This window comes from Podarcis vaucheri, assembly GCF_965113315.1.
Source record: "Podarcis vaucheri genome assembly, chromosome: 3".
Lineage (NCBI taxonomy): Eukaryota > Metazoa > Chordata > Lepidosauria > Squamata > Lacertidae > Podarcis > Podarcis vaucheri.
In genome coordinates, this window is record NC_138761.1 from 21,471,377 (window position 1) to 21,487,472 (window position 16,096).

At 44.3% G+C, this 16,096-nt stretch overlaps 1 protein-coding gene across 1 annotated transcript in view; it reads right to left on the bottom strand.

Moving 5' to 3' along the window:
• The window catches only part of PRKCE (protein kinase C epsilon), a 315,220-nt gene that overhangs the window by 13,704 nt on the left and 285,420 nt on the right, over positions 1–16,096 (bottom strand). The window contains exons 12-14 of the mRNA XM_082217524.1: positions 15,183–15,321; positions 13,733–13,921; positions 9,310–9,456 (exon numbers count right to left, since the gene is read on the bottom strand). Coding sequence (XP_082073650.1) covers positions 9,310–9,456; positions 13,733–13,921; positions 15,183–15,321 — 475 coding nt within the window. The remainder of the gene's footprint in view (positions 1–9,309; positions 9,457–13,732; positions 13,922–15,182; positions 15,322–16,096) is intronic.

Here is a 16,096-nt window from a genome sequence, read left to right on the forward strand (position 1 = left end):
TTAACTGTCACAGAAACAAATATGCATGTTTGGGTTTTATTTTCCCTCTGATTTCACTCTTCACAATTCCCACTCCACTGTCTGGGTAACAGTTCATGTGTCTGATGAAGTGGGCTTCATCAGTTTGCAGCATCATACATTTGCTGGGATTGTAGCTTGCTAAGTGAGAATCGAAGTAGACCTACTGAAACCAGCCCACTGATTTTTAAGGAGTCATGCAGAGGACTGACTGCACGATAAAGTTACGGAGTAAGGGGGGGGGATGTTGCAGAATTGGTCAACAGATTTCTCTGGCCACAACAATGGTAGGATAGGAGTGGTGGCACTTGGCAGAAATCCCAGTTAAGGGAACATCCTCCTTCTTTAAAAAGGGCAGAGTGAAGCAACGCACAGGGTGCTACAATTAAAACTAAATAAACACATCACTGTGCTTTGGAAATGAACATAAACAGCAATAAATATCCACCTGTGGGGTTGGATGGCAGGAGCCCCCCCCTAAAATCTCACAAAGGATTTTAAAAAAAGTAATTGGCCATGACCCAAAATCCATATAATATAGGATCTCCTTAGTCTTGTAATATGAACATATGGACTGTCCTCTAGACCTTCTCCATCACTAAAAGAAATGCTCCCTACGCATGCATGTACTGCCTCTTGAGCATTAAACCTCTTCACAAAAGAGAATGGAGAAGTCCAAATGTGATTGGAGCTCCATGTAAAACCAGGAGCCCTCTTCCCCTGTGTTTGCAGGTTTCTGACAACCTGCTCCTATTGCTCAGGATGCACACACTGGTGGGTTGCTTGGCCCCCAAATGATTCATTGTCCTTGAATACTGAAACCCCTTTAGGACGGTGTGTGTGTGTGTGGGTGTGGGTGTGGGTGTGTGTTCAATCAGGTCTTGACCCCCTACCATTCTGTTTGCCCCACCCCCAACCTTTCCTCTGTGTTCCTGCTTCCGTCTGCTCTCGAGCCAAACCCTCCTGGCTGCCACCAACGTAGAGAAGCACGTTGACGTCAGCTGGAGCAAAAGAGGCCCACCTGGCTTTCCCTTCTCTCCACTGTTTAGATGCTAGCAAACATAAGCCACAGGCAAGTTCTATCATCCCTTTCCAATACACTGATCAGGACTGTGAGAAGGGGCTTGGAGGTGTCAAGAGTCCTTAAGGGTGAGAAGGGAGGCAGGGGAGTCAATGAAGGAGTGTTTTCCAATGGTACGTGGGCCAAACTCCACTGCCCAAAGTTGATTTGAGCAGAATACATTCCATGCAGACGCATGCACTACAGCCCCTTGGCGTCCCCCTCTGTTAAACGCCACTTGCCATGCACCGGGATGACTGAATGGAAATATATTATGAGACTGGAGAGGGACACCTCGCATTTGCATGTATTCGGCCTGGAAACAAACCTACCTGGGCATTTTCCCCACTGTAGGCCTTACCTTAAAGAGGGACATTCACACTGAAGCAAACTTGAAAAGAGAGAACATTCACACAAAAATAAATTTACTCGGCCAGTAATCTCTGGTGTTCCCATTACTATTACTGTGCAGGACACTGCATTTTAAACAGGGACTTCTTTATTTGCCAAACTGCAAAGTCATAATCCTGTATCTAGGACAGGTTCAGTAAGAAAGTGCATGTGCAACATTATGACTTTTTTAAAGCAGCAGAATAGGAAAAAGCCCTAGATAAAAATGCACAAATATTTGGGTTCCGTAGTTACAAGTTTAGTTTTGTTTTGTTGCCTTTTTAAAGAAAGCAAACACCAACATGGGAAATTTCCATGGACTGTATCCAAATAAGCTATGCTCAGAGTAAAACTCATTGGAATTAATAGAGCTAGGTGAGTCATGTCCATAGTTTTCAGTGGGTTTACTCTGAGCAGAGCTAGCACTGAATGCAAACCCACAGGTTTATTTATGTTTGAAAGGTTGCCTTCAGAAAGAAAGTCCCTCTTTAAGGATTCCAGCCACATTTCTTTGCAACCCGCTCTCTGCTGCAACATTTATTATTATAACAAACTGCCGATTTCTCTGCAGCAATCCACTGACCCGTACTTATTATTATTAAATTTATGCAAGTGGGGCTGGCAACAAAATGCTGCAGTGTGGAGATACTTCTGCTTAGGGTTCCAGCCACTCCATTCCATTCCGCTTCCTTCCGGGTTTCCTGGCTCCTCCCTGTCAATAGTCAGTCAGCATTCCATGGCCACTGAGCATGCTCAGTTCCTCACTGGCCTGTTTTGGGCTCATCTTCTTAAGACCTTTTTTTGTACTTCTGCAAAACCTGGGATTCTCCCAAGCCTGCTTATACCTTCCGCGGGTAGGTGGTGCTGTTTTGGTTACATAAGCAACAGCGCTCATGGCCTGAACACCAGAAATTATGCTGCCTCATCTCCCAAATGAGCTTGTACATTTGATATATTTTTTCACCTGCCAACAGAGGAACTGCTCACGCCAGTGCAGACTACTGGAAATCATTACATTTCACCCGGATTTCGCGTATTTGTATCCATGCAGAAAAGGACCTGGATAGTTTACCAAGGCACCAGTAAAGATCTTGTGGAAAAATTAGTGACTTTTCCCTCACTATAGAAGAAACCCTTTTGTACACTGGCTGCTGCTGGCACTCTGCAGGAATGCGGACTGTCTATTGTGTTTTTTTTGGGGGGGGTATGTTTTCCTAGTGATGGGGTTATTCAAATGGAAACGTTTGCTGCAGCACTATATTGAAAAATCTAACAAATCACTGGCATCCTTAAGGCAAGACTTAACAAAGAGCAAGAAAGCTACAAGGATGGATTTGAAGGAAATATAGCAACTTAGAAGAGGCAGGACTGTGACAGCTGTTATTTCATCCAGGCAAGAGAGAAGAAGAAAAGGCAATTTCAGCATTGGAATGGGGCAGTCTGAAAAGTAGAAGGTTAGCAACCCACCTCGAAATGCCAATCACCTCTTTTAACAATATGCTAACAGGTCTAATTGGCTGAGATCAAAATGCAGCCCATTGCCCACATCTGACAGCATACCTTTTTAAAAGGAACTTTGTGGTTTTACTGCCTCCCTCGGACTGTACAGATGGGGGTGGGTGGGTTTCAAGCACTTAAGAGGTATCAGTTCGCAGTTGGTGGGGATGCGTCCCATGGTAGCTTAGATTTTTATTTTATTTTAACAGAAAGATTATTGCTCCAAATCCAGAGAAAAGTTAGCTGTGCTTAAGCCCCTTTGAAATCAGAAGGGCAGATTAGTTGTTTCTAATTTATATGTGCCCAATTAATTTCGGCGGGAGGTTAATATGACTAACTTTCTTTTGAGCCACTGTCTGCTGAGATGTACACACACACACACACACACACACACACACTCCCATGCCATATTTACTCAAATGCAATGCACTTCTTTTTTGGCCAAATTACATTGCAAAAAATTAGGATGCACATGAGATTTGATTGCAAGCTTGAAAAGCACCACTGGCATAGCAAATACTTTTTTGGCTTCAAGGGTTTTGAAAATTGAGGCACACATTAGATTCAATGGTGCATTAGATTTGCATAAATACACTATTGCGTTGTGCCTTCCCATAAAGAGTATGTGGCTTCAGAAACTGAGCTCCACTACATACATCTCTGTGTATGTCTCAATGTTTAGTCCCTAAATGTAACATTGCAGGTAAATGTGTCGGTAAAGACATCTGAACTAAAAACATCTATACATTGCAGGTAAATGTGTTGGTAAAAACATCTGAACTGAGATGGACCTCAGTTAGCCAAACAGGAAGACAAGACAAGACAATAAGGAGGCATCTTCACATCAATAGGCCTGACTGGGCCATGTGGTACAGATGTTCATACTCTTTGTGCACACTCTTTGTGCTACTTGGCACATCACCACTCCCAGCTCCTGCATACAGCAGCTTGGGAGCTATAACAGGGAGCTGAACAGTACGCAATCCCTTTGAAGCCTTTTAGGTCAGGTTTACTTGCTGTTCCAAGCAAGTAGTCAACAGGCCACCTTTGTTTGCTCCTCTCTCACCTGAGAAAGGGGCAAGGTCTGCGGGCCAGAAGGGAGGGTGCCCAAAGAGCCACTCCCACTCTATGTTGAGTGTCAAAGAATCATAAAGAAATGATATCGGGTCCCATGGTATTTACTAACAGCATGAACCAACCAACCTTCCTTCCTTCCTTCCTTCCTTCCTTCCTTCCTTCCTTCCTTCCTTCCTTTCTAAAAATATTTTTATTAAATATTTCTTATTGTACAAAAACACTTTTGTCTCTTTTTTCAAGTTGTGTTTCCTACAATTCAGTTTCATTTGTTGTGAGACATTAGTGTTACATACAATGTTAGGTGAGGAAGAAAAGAGGGGGAGAGAGATTTGTTACGTTTCCTTGATGGTGAGAGAGGTGGGTGGTAGCCTAGGTTGTGGTTGGTTGTCTTTGGGTGGCTGTAGTGAGATTTGTTTTTGTATGTGAGTGGTGTGTGTGTGTGTGTGTGTGTGTATTTCTGAGTCAGGTTAGCCAGACTGATTTGTAGATTTTTGGCAGATTCTTGTCGTTGTCTTGTTGGGCTGTGTATGTGATAAAGGGGAGCCATACTGGGGTGAAGGCGTCTTCTTCTATTTGTCCCCATGTCAGTTTCAGTTCATTTGTTAGTTTTTCTAATAAGACTGTTTCCCATACTATTTGGTACCATTGGTCCATGTTTACTCCTGACAGATTTCTCCAGTGTCTGGCTATGCTGTTTCTGGCTGCTGAGAGTAGGTGGGTTATGAGCTCTTTATGATGTGAGTGGGCATTATTATCTTGGAAGATGTTTAGTAGGGCCAGTTCTGGGGTGACTTCTAATACTTGCTTAGTTATTTTGCATATTTCTTGTATGATTGCTGTCCAGAAGGGTTGGGCTTTGGGACATTCCCACCACATGTGGAGGTATGTTGAAGCAACCCATGTTAAGCACCCCTATGTCTACTCGGCCTCAATGGAAAGTTGGAACAATGGGAATCATACAACACTGATCCTGAGCAAGTAGCACTGGCTGCCATTATGTTACTGGGCCCAATTCAAGATGCTAACATATAAACCCTAAATGACTTGAAGGAGCACCTGGTACTTGCGCAATTCTTCATGCCTGTATAGTGTCCAGTGTGTTAGTCTTACTGAAAGTGAAGGATGAATAAATGAAACCTGCTCACGCAGCATAGGATTACACTGCCACTCCACGGATTAGCTTTAAGGACTCTTTCTCTCTCTTTTTACACAGAATGGTTCCCTAGAACTGGTCTTAATCCCATCCCTGTAGAATACAATGTCACTCTCACGAACGGCTCCCAAGTCTGCAAATCATGCACAGCTATCTTGTCTGAATAAGTAACGGCAGGGAATGGCTTTCAATGGGTCTCAGAAACTGGCCAGAGGCCAGCTGACAACATACCTTTTCACACATGGAAAAGCCTTGTTAACTCTTTAAATATGATATCCAAAGCAGTGTTTGCACTGTAGGGAGACTGAAATGGAGAAGACCAAGAGCCAGAAAGACAGAGAGCAACAGAGCTCATAGACTGCAAGGACCCCAGGGGGTGTACAATGTATTCCATGTTCCCCGTGGGGTTCATTTCAGTGGAGACCAGGTCAACCAATGTCAGAGTTGGAAAAGATGCCTCCTTGCAATGTAACCCTTTGCTTTCTTCTATAGGACTGAATAATAGCTTCTTCTTTTTTTAACATATTATGGAATTATTATTAAGTAATTGGGAACACGGGGACGCGGGTGGCGCTGTGGGTAAAACCTCAGCGTCTAGGGCTTGCCGATCGCATGGTCGGCGGTTCGAATCCCCGCGGCGGGGTGAGCTCCCGTCTTCGGTCCCAGCTCCTGCCCACCTAGCAGTTCGAAAGCACCCCTAAAAGTGCAAGTAGATAAATATGTACCGCTTTCTAGAGGGAAGGTAAACAGCGTTTCCGTGTGCTGTGCTGGTGCTGGCTCGCCAGAGCAGCTTTGTCACGCTGGCCACATGACCCGTAAGTGTCTCCGGACAGCGCTGGCCCCCGGCCTCTTAAGTGAGATGGGCACACAACCCTAGAGTCGGACACGACTGGCCCGTACGGGCAGGGGTACCTTTACCTTTAATTGGGAACAAGTCCCAACCCCCTTTGGCAAGCATTCTCCTAGTTCCCAATTAATCTGCCCCTTCCAAGCTGCCTTGCCAATTGCAGCTCATTTAGGAATGAATGGAAGCCACTGAGAACTAGGTCTGCGCCTAATTAAATTCTAATCTGATTTTTGGTCACCCTAGATCAGGGCTTCCTAAATTTGGGGCTCCAGATGTTTTGGACTACAACTCCCATCATCCCTTAGTGATGATGGGAACTGTAGTCCAAAAACAGCTGGAGACCCAAGTTTAGGAAACCTTGCCCTAGAACAACATTTTGCTACCAATAGCTTTGGCACTTATTATTTTTGATTCCTCCTTCCTGCCAGCCACTCCTGGTCAGAGGTGAACTATAGCCACTCCTGCCTCTGGTCACTGCCTACAGGTCAACTTTGATGATGGCCTATGTGCTTTGGGGTCATGGGCTAGCCCAGGCATCCCCAACCTTTGGCCCTCCAGATGTTTTGGCCTACAACTCCCATCATCCCTAGCTAACAGGACCAGTGGTCAGGAATGATGGGAATTGTAGTCCAAAACATCTGGATCCCCAAAGGCTGGGGATGCCTGTGCTAGCCTCACTCCCTCCCCAGCCATTTTGTCATTTTTCTTTGGTGTCAAAATATTCCACCCTGGACAAGAGCCCTTACTTGTAGGTTATCTCATGGAAATGCTCAGTGGAAGATTCAGTGAGATGCATAAATGACCTGGGCCTACATTTAGAATGCATACCCAGTGGAGACAGGGAACTGTCTGAAGTTATGTTTTCCAGCAGAGGAAGCCACTCCTGTGTGCATTCCAGTTCAGCAGCTCACTGGAAGAGATGCATGGCACATCCAAGTTTGTGCAGCCCTTTTCTCCTCCCCTGGCAGGGCTGGAGTCAGTGCTATGACTTAAGTATTGTTATTAATAATAATGAGGAATTGTGCAAGAGGGAAAGTAAAAGAATGCATGGATAGTAGCCAGGGAATGACGTGCCTCATCTGACGCTTGCATAGGAAAAAATAGGGAACAATTGCAGGGAAATGAAAGTGAGTTCATTTGGAGCGCTGAGTTTAGCTCCTGCTCCCCCCTGAAAGTTTTTCATGAAGTTTTTTTGGGGGGCAGTGTGCGTGAGAAAAGAACAGAATGAGCAGAGGTGCTCACAGTTAAATGGGATCAGTATTCAGTACTTGAACAAATAAAATAAAATGGTTCAGAATTCAAACTGGGTTTAAAAAAATAAAAGGAAAGAACTGAGTATAATTCTGGGGGGCGGGGCTTCACAGGTGCATATATCTTAGCCTCTTTTGTATCTTACGTACTGATTTTGTATAATGATTTTACTATATACTACTTAGATGCATCAGCTTGAAGCAATAAATAAAGTAGGAGGTAAATAAATAAATAAATGATATGCATTGCTCTAGTCTCTCATCACTCAACACTACATGATTCTCATCTGAAGGCAAGAACACTTTCCATTGTGTGAGAGCTGAAACTGGGCGATATGCAAAAAAGATGAATCTGGGTGACTTGCTCAACATTTGATGATCAGCTCCCTATTTGGAAGATTTTTTTTTAAAGCCAATATTGGACATGCACTCAGTTGTCAAGGTATTTAAAAGATCATATATTAATGCTATCCGCATAGCAACAGAATGGGTGGCGGGCTTTACTGCATTATAGAGTCTACCATGGCCTCCAGAGGACGATAGCTCAAGCACCAGGTGGCAAAAATTAATCCTCCAAGGTTCTGTTTTCAAGGCATTAGAAGCTAGCTCACTAGTTGACACTGTTTGAGCCACTCCATCATATATCCGAAAAATTGCAATGCAGTGTGGGAAGCCTGAAGTTTTCCAAGGCTTGTTTTTGAAAAAGGAACATGGTGCAGAAACATTCCCCTGTGGAATACTGGGACACAGAGTCAAAACACGAGACTCAACACAGGCAGAACCATCAAGGATTAAACTTCCAGGCAGTGCATACATTTTCAGCGTCCAAATAGTAAAAAAGGGGGGGGAGATATATTTTCCCCAGGGAGGAAAGAAATAACAATAATTTCCCTATTCTGTTTTGTTTAGAGATATGTTTGCTTTAAAACATTCTTAAATATTCTTGCAGTGGAAATCCCATATGTATGCCTACTCAAATAGATGATCATGACGAAGTCTTCTTAGGCTTCTTTTGCATTCATCTTTATTTATATATACTTGTTCAGATTAATGCTCGGTCAGTACACAGTGACCTTTGCTGTGCCTTCAGTGATGATATTATAAGCGGCAGTGGGATATGATGGCTGATCACTTCACAACCAAGAACGTAGTCACGTAATCTGGGAAACCGGGTTCGTGTCTCCGCTCCTCCACATGCAGCTGCTGGGTGACCTTGGGCCAGTCACACTTCTGTGAAGTCTCTCAGCCCCACTCACCTCACAGAGTGTTTGTTGTGGGGGAGGAAGGGAAAGGAGAATGTTAGCCGCTTTGAGACTCCTGAAGGGGAGTGAAAGGCGGGGTATCAAATCCAAACTCTTCTTCTTCTTCTTCTAGATTGTTAGGCTATCAAGTGAGGCAAGTTATAATCCAGGTGACTTAATCTGTGGACTCACTTTAGAAGAGTTTGGAAGAAGAGTTTGGATTTGATATCCTGCTTTATCACTACCCTAAGGAGTCTCAAAGCGGCTAACAATCTCCTTTCCCTTCCTCCCCCACAACAAACACTCTGTGAGGTGAGTGAGGCTGAGAGACTTCAGAGAAGTGTGACTAGCCCAAGGTCACCCAGCAGCTGCACGTGGAGGATCAGGGAATTGAACCCGGTTCACCAGATTATGAGTCCGCTGCTCTTAAGCACTACACCACACTGGCTTTAAAATAATTGATTCCATTAGTTCTTGTGTTTGTAAGGAATACATAATGACAATTTTCACATTCAGCATACAATAAGCAAACCTGAGACTTACCTTGGAAGAAACCAACCACCTTAAAATGGTTGCTACCTGGGCTTTCAACTCTACTGCAGCATTACAGTGCAATTCTATACATTTCTACTCCGAAGTATGGCCCACTGAGTTTAATGGGACCTACTTCCAGGTAAATCTGTATAGGATTAGAGTCTTACTATTATAAAGGACACCAATAAACTTTGATATATTTTCAACCAAGGTCTCTTGCACAGAGTCAAAGCACTACTTACAATCCGAGGCTTGAAAGGCGGCTTGATTTTCCTTTGCTCTAGAAGAACCCAGTCAATCTCCTTAAAGAAAGGGTGTTGCTTAATCGCATCTTCGCCGTTCTGAGATGCCACACAGCCAAGTCGCTTATTTGGGTTTTTTGTCATGAACTAGAGGAAAAACAAAAGGTACCAGACATTTGTTGCATAGTGGGAAGTTGAACCAATGAAGCAACAAGTTCTTGGATAGCTCAGTTGGCTAGAGAAGGGGTTGGCAAGGCTTAGCGGCCATGGGCCGGATCACTCCCATGGAGATCGTCCGTGGGCTGGACCGGCACAGTGCGACTCCAGAAATCACGTCTGTCCATGTCCGTGGCACCGGAAATTGCTTCTGTGCATGCCCAGACGCTGAAAATCGCACCTGCGCAGAAGTGATTTCTGGTGTCTGCGCATGTGCAGACACGATTTCTAGCACCGGTTGGCGAGTCCCTGCACCATGCTGCGCCAGTTTAGCGCAGCGCACGGGGGACTCGCCAAGCAGGTGGCTCAGTTCGGGGGTGGCTCAGGAGCCGGTAAAACGGTCTTTGTAGGTTAGATCTGGCCCATGGGCTGCACGTTGCCAACCCCTGGGCAAGAGTGTGGTGCTGTTTGCAGGTTTGATCCCTGTAAGGGATAGCTGCATATTCCTGAATTGCAGGGGATTGGACTAGATGATCCTGAGGGTCCCTTCCAATGCTATGATTCTTTCTTTCTGAGTCAACGGGTCAAGAAAGCAGAGAAGGCCCACAAAAATAGTCAGTCTGAGCTGCTCTTTCTGCTGCCTCAATCAGCAACCACAGCATCCCATTACTCCCTGTTGGGTACCAACGAAGGGTAGTCTAGCAGGAGACGTCTTTCAAATAAGTCTTCATCATACATAATTAGACCACTGAAGACACTACCTGGCAATGGACCAAAGCCAATCCCAGCTATCAGATGAGTGTACCTGTTTCCAAGCACCCATTTGTTGCATACACATGTTGAGTTTTAAGGTCTGAAAGTTTAATGCCTGAAGCCGTGAAAAGAAGGATGCATGGCTGAGAATAAGCTACTTTGTTATAGCCCTGAAAATAAGCCACCTTCTCCCTTCTGTCTGGTAAAAGCTTCTGTGTAACTTGCTGTGGCATGGTGCTTTGCATGCAGAAGGTCCCAGGTTAAATACCCCGAAATTCATCCCTCTGGTTAAGGAGCTGAGCTCTCCAGGCAAATTGTAAGGTCTTCATTTTAGGAACATAGGAAACAACTTTTTACCAAATCAGGCCACTGGCTCATCTAACTCAGGGCAAGACTTTTTATCATCATCATCATCATCATCATCTTCATCATCATCAACAACAACTGATACATAAATAAGCTAGGTAAAGCTAAAGGGACCCCTGACCATTAGGTCCAGTCGTGACTGACTCTGGGGTTGCGACACTTTTCTCGCTTTATTGGCTGAGGGAGCTGGCGTACAGCTTCCAGGTCATGTGGCCTGCATGACTAAGCTGCTTCTGATGAACCAGAGCAGCGCATGGAAACACCATTTACCTTCCCGCCGGAGCAGTACTTATTTATCTACTTGCACTTTGACGTGCTTTCGAACTGCTAGGTTGGCAGGAGCTGGGACCGAGCAACAGGAGCTCACCCCGACGCGGGGATTCGAACCACCAACCTTCTGATCGGCAAGTCCTAGGCTCTGTGGTTTAACCCACAGCTCCACCCTTCAATAAATAAGCTAGTCCCTGTCTATTCTGATTGGCAGCAGCTTTCTGATTGATCCCAGCTCTACTGTGTGGGATCCTTTATCCCAGGCATGGGGAACCTGAGACTCTACAGATGTTGTTAAGACTACAAATCCCATCATTCCTGACCATTAGCCATGCTGGCTGGGACTGAGGGGAGTTGGAGCCAAACACCCATCTGCAAAGTCAGAGGTTCCCCACTCCTGTTCAACCAGAGATGCTGGCGTTTGAGCCTGGGATATTCTGCATGCAACAGATATAAAGCTATGGCTTCACCTTCCTCATATTATTCTCATTTTGAAGGGAAGCAAGCCTAAGCCTTAGGAAAAACAAAAACAAAAAAGGGTTTGAATTCCCAGAAGTCACAAGATATTTAAACATTTTTAAAAATAACTTTAGGGCTGTGTGTACTGTCAAGAAGCCTCTGCTGCAAAATGGGAGCTCTGCCAACAAGGATTTTAGTTTGGGTTTGGAGAAATTAAATTCCAGGTTCTCATAGTTTTTGATTTCAAAGCATCTGGGGTTGCTGAGATTATAAAACGTTTCTGGAAAACAGAAATAAACTGCATAGAAAATCAGCTGAATAGAAAGCAAGGTCCATTCTGCAAAAGCTGCTAAAAGAAATGCTTTTCAGCGACTTAATAAGACTCTGATTTACAGTGCCTGACGAACAAAACGCATGTCTAACAGTACAATGCGAGGAAACAAAGCGTTCCAAAGCTAATCCCTTGCTAATTTTCGGCAGTCAAGTACATAGACGCCCCTTCATTTCCTCCGTTCTTCCTGCTCCTCTGTTAACTGCATGCCGTTAAAGTACAAGGCGAAGAACACAAGTTTCAAACACAAAGCTAAGCCTAAAACTTCTTTTTTTCCCTTGGGGTGTGGGGTGGGGAGAGCTAAATGCAAAAGGCCAGAATCCTTCATATGTGTTGTGCGAGATGCAACTCTTTTGGTTCTGGGTTTCACTTAGCACATCCTGTTAGTCGAAGGCCTGTGCAAGGACTTCCACTTGTGCAAAAGGACTTTCTCTCGTTTCTTCCCACGACTACAGCGCCCCCTGAAATCGGTTCAGTGGGTGGGGAGAAGGGGAGGCGCTGCTCCATCTGACAAGCAAAAATGCTTACGCAGAGAAAATGTTAGTAATAGTGCAACAGTGAATGCCACCCATAGGATCGGGTTTTTCCAGACCCCCATGAAATCAGTGGGAGTTAGGGATACTTCAAATGGTACAGCCCCCTGCTGAGGTCATCCAAGGTTCCTCAAGGGGCGGGCAACGTTCTATGCAACAAGCATAATGTTTGCCAATAGTTTGCCATGCTCCAATTGCGTGGGAAGTTTTTATGCCAGTGATTGGATGGGTGGAAGTCTCTTTGGTGGGCTCCATGTGGGGAGCTGAAACTTCTCTTTGAAGCAGCGTTGCTTCATTTGGGGTCAAACGTTGTCTGCATTTCTTGTCACAACTTTTTTTTTTTTTTTAAGAAAATGGTTAGCAGCTTTGTGGCCTAAGGCATGGCATGCAAGACATGGACAGCAGCAGGCTGTTAGCATTCCAGGTCCCGGTGCCCAAGTACTTGGAGCAGAGGCGATGAGAAACAGGGAAGACAGCAGTCGAACAGCTGAGACAGAAGCAAAGGGAAAGGTTGGGGTTCTAGAGACCCAGTTGCACAGGACTGGGGTGCTTGGGGTTCATTCCTTCCTAGAACCCAGTGTGTGCTGGTATTTCCAGCTTAAAATGCCTGCACTTTTCTGACAAGCAGCCACGGTAGGGATTTGGTGTCTGACCCGTAGGGCTCCTTGTAGGAACCTGTTGGTACTAAACACTAAGAATGAATGATAGACCTGGATGAGCTGTTTGGTGGAAAAACAGTAGTTTAGCTATCTTTAATTGTATCGGGAAGCTCTCAATGTCTAGTGCATATTGTGTTGTTTATATTCTGTTGGAAGCTACCCAGAGTGACTGGGGCAACCCAGTCAGATAGGTGGGGTACAACACATTATTATTATTATTATTATTATTATTATTATTATTATTATTATTATTTTGGTTTGTTGCTTCTGGTTTAACTTGAAGTTTTATCTTGCGACCCACCCTGAGATCTTTTGATGAAGGGTGGTATATAAATTAATAATAATAATAATAATAATTATCTTGAAATTAAATGAATTTTGCACAGAGGATACACAATCCTATGCAGGCTTTCTTGGGAGTTAAGTCCCACTGAAAGCAACAGGATTTATTTCCAAGTCAGTGTGGCTAGGATCCATATGCTAGTGCATTCCAGTGTTTTGGATCAGGGCCTAAAGCAAAGCTGCTAGCTGAGTTTCTTTAATTACATAACCCTTCCCCTACCGTAGCAAGACATGTGCAGTTGGCAATGTCTGCCTGATAAGGCCATTTAGTCTGCTTGTGTTTTCCTTTTCACTGAAACATGATTCTCAAGTGCATACATTGATGCAGCATACAGCCACAAAGAACACAAACATTTTGTCCCTTTCCCACAAGAAGCGTAATTCATTCCAGACCCCCTTATACGGACAGTAGCACTCTGAACTGCAGTTGAACTCCCAGTGGTGGCTGCTCTTAAACTGCTGTAATGAAAAGCGAAGGGGAGTCAAATTTAATAAGGAATAGCAGGGGGAGAGAGAGAGTGAGAGGGGAAAAAAAGAAAGGGACAGTCTCTTACAGCTTTCAAAATGCTAACAGCTTCTTTGCTAAGCCACACTGGATATAGCACATCATCATGCAAGATGGATTCAAAGAGGTCATCTTCATTGTCAGCTTCGAAGGGGGGTTGGCCAGCCATCATTTCGTACATGAGGACACCCAGCGCCCACCAATCAACCGAGGGACCGTATTCCAATTCCTGAAGAATCTGTTACAGAAATCGGGAAAGAAAGAAATGCGTTGAGAACCTGAGAGAAGCACGCTGCCCCTTAGTAAAACTGTAAAGTCCAAGGCCCATTGGGAACACGACATATGCCATACATTATCTTTTCAACGAAAGCAATACTCTATTTGTGCACATGTATAACAAGGTGGAGCCTTGGGCTTGAACACTAGCAGATAAAGGGAGCTTCATCAGTGGCATCACACAGTATTTCAGAGGCATGGCACCCAGCCCCATGACAACATTTGCATAATATTGGCACATGCTAATTAATATGTATATATGCCTCTGACCATACAAAGATGGTGAGTGACTGGGGCTCAGCAACAATTGTACGTTGCTTACAGGGCAGCTGGGTGCGCTGCAAAGTTAAAAACAAACACTTTTTTAAGTTTCCAAAAATGGAGAGAATGGATGCTCTCCTAGGGAGGCTTGCGCCAACTTTTTATCTATTTTAGGCACCAGGCAAAGTATTTCCTTTTTTAAGTTTTAGCCCTTAATTTGAAGGGTTTATAGAACTTGTGGCCTCTTTTAGTGGGGCACAATCTGTAATAAGAACAATGTAGGGTAATTGGGGCCTGGCACGAATGGCCTGGGGCTTAGGCCCCCTGGGTCAGCCTCCAACAAAGCCCTTGAGATTCCACCTCCCGCTCTTTGCATGGTGTGGACATGCTTATCTCATTTTCCACATTTCCCACCCATCCCAAAGTAGCAGGGTGAAGTTATATTCCATAGCAGTTGATAAGGAAAAGAGTTAAACGATGGAATTGCAGTTTACAATTGCAGTTTACAAGCATTCTGTCCCTAGTATAACAGAAAATTCGATTTGTTTCTTTTTCCTATATTTTTTAAATAAAAAGAGCATATATTACGTTCTTAGAGATGGCTTATCCATGTGGCGCAAGTAACCAGTTATCTCCACATGCTCATTCTCTGGCTCATGCGTGCCAATGACGGCACAGAGATATTCCTGTGTCAGCTAGAAGAAAACATGTACCTGGGATTGCAGCGGTGCCTACAATCCCAGTTGCTCTGACGTGTCATAGAAATCATTGGAAGGACTGCAATCCCATCATGGCTGATGGCAAGGGTGACCCCAGGTTTCTGTGAGACTGTTCTCCCAAGTCGCCAACATGCAGAAACCCCAAAAAGGTTGCATGGAGGGAACTGGGCAAACTGATCCTATGTGCTCAAGCCAGCATTATGGAAGACACTTCCCCATACGTTTAGGCATGAACTGCGGTACCTCTGGAGCTATGTAGTCTGGCGTTCCACAAAAGGTAGTAGTCGTTACTCCATTCAAGATCCCTTCCTTACACATCCCAAAGTCAGCCAATTTGCAGTGACCTTCTGCATCCAGAAGAATATTGTCCAGTTTCAGGTCCCTTGAATAACAAAGAAGAAGGAGGGTCATTCTGTCATGAAATTCTACTCAATATTGATCCAGAGCAGAACTCCGAAGTATAGCTGGCAGAGTAAAAACTTAAACATGTTGCAGGATTCCCAAAAATAGACCAGAGGCAATTATATTTCATCCAGCAGAGCTTTACTGCTCCTGAAGGCAAATGAACATAATGGTCACAAATCCAATACATTCAGGATTGGCACTGTCCATAACAAATCCAGTTGCAACAGACTACAACTTACAATAACTTATAAGAAGTCTAAACCTTAACACTAAGTATACCGTACTATGTACAGAACACCACACCAGAAGGAAGAGAGATAGAAAGAGAAAGTGAAACCAAGGCTTCTTCTGGCCTTACGATTATAGTCAGCATGACCTTGACAGAAGAGATAACAGAACCAGTTTAAGCCAGCTGTACTCAGCTTCTCTGAAGGAATAACCCAAGCATCATGAACCTTCTGCTTGTTTCTTTCACACAGAGAAGCTTCCAGAACCCTCTTGGATTAATTAGAATAGGAAAGATCTCTACACATCAGATCAATACTAAGAAATGCAAATTGACATATTCCACCTTAGCAGAAGTCAAGTTTCTTTCATTGTTTAGAAAACTCAGGATAGTTTATTCTCATTTGTTTAGATCATGAGTGGAGAATCACCTTCAGCAGCTCATGAGTCCATTCTGGGCAAACTCCCAGAGGCCACATGCTGGCACCATGCTAAACGGAGCCCAATTCTCAAGTGAGCAGCATGAT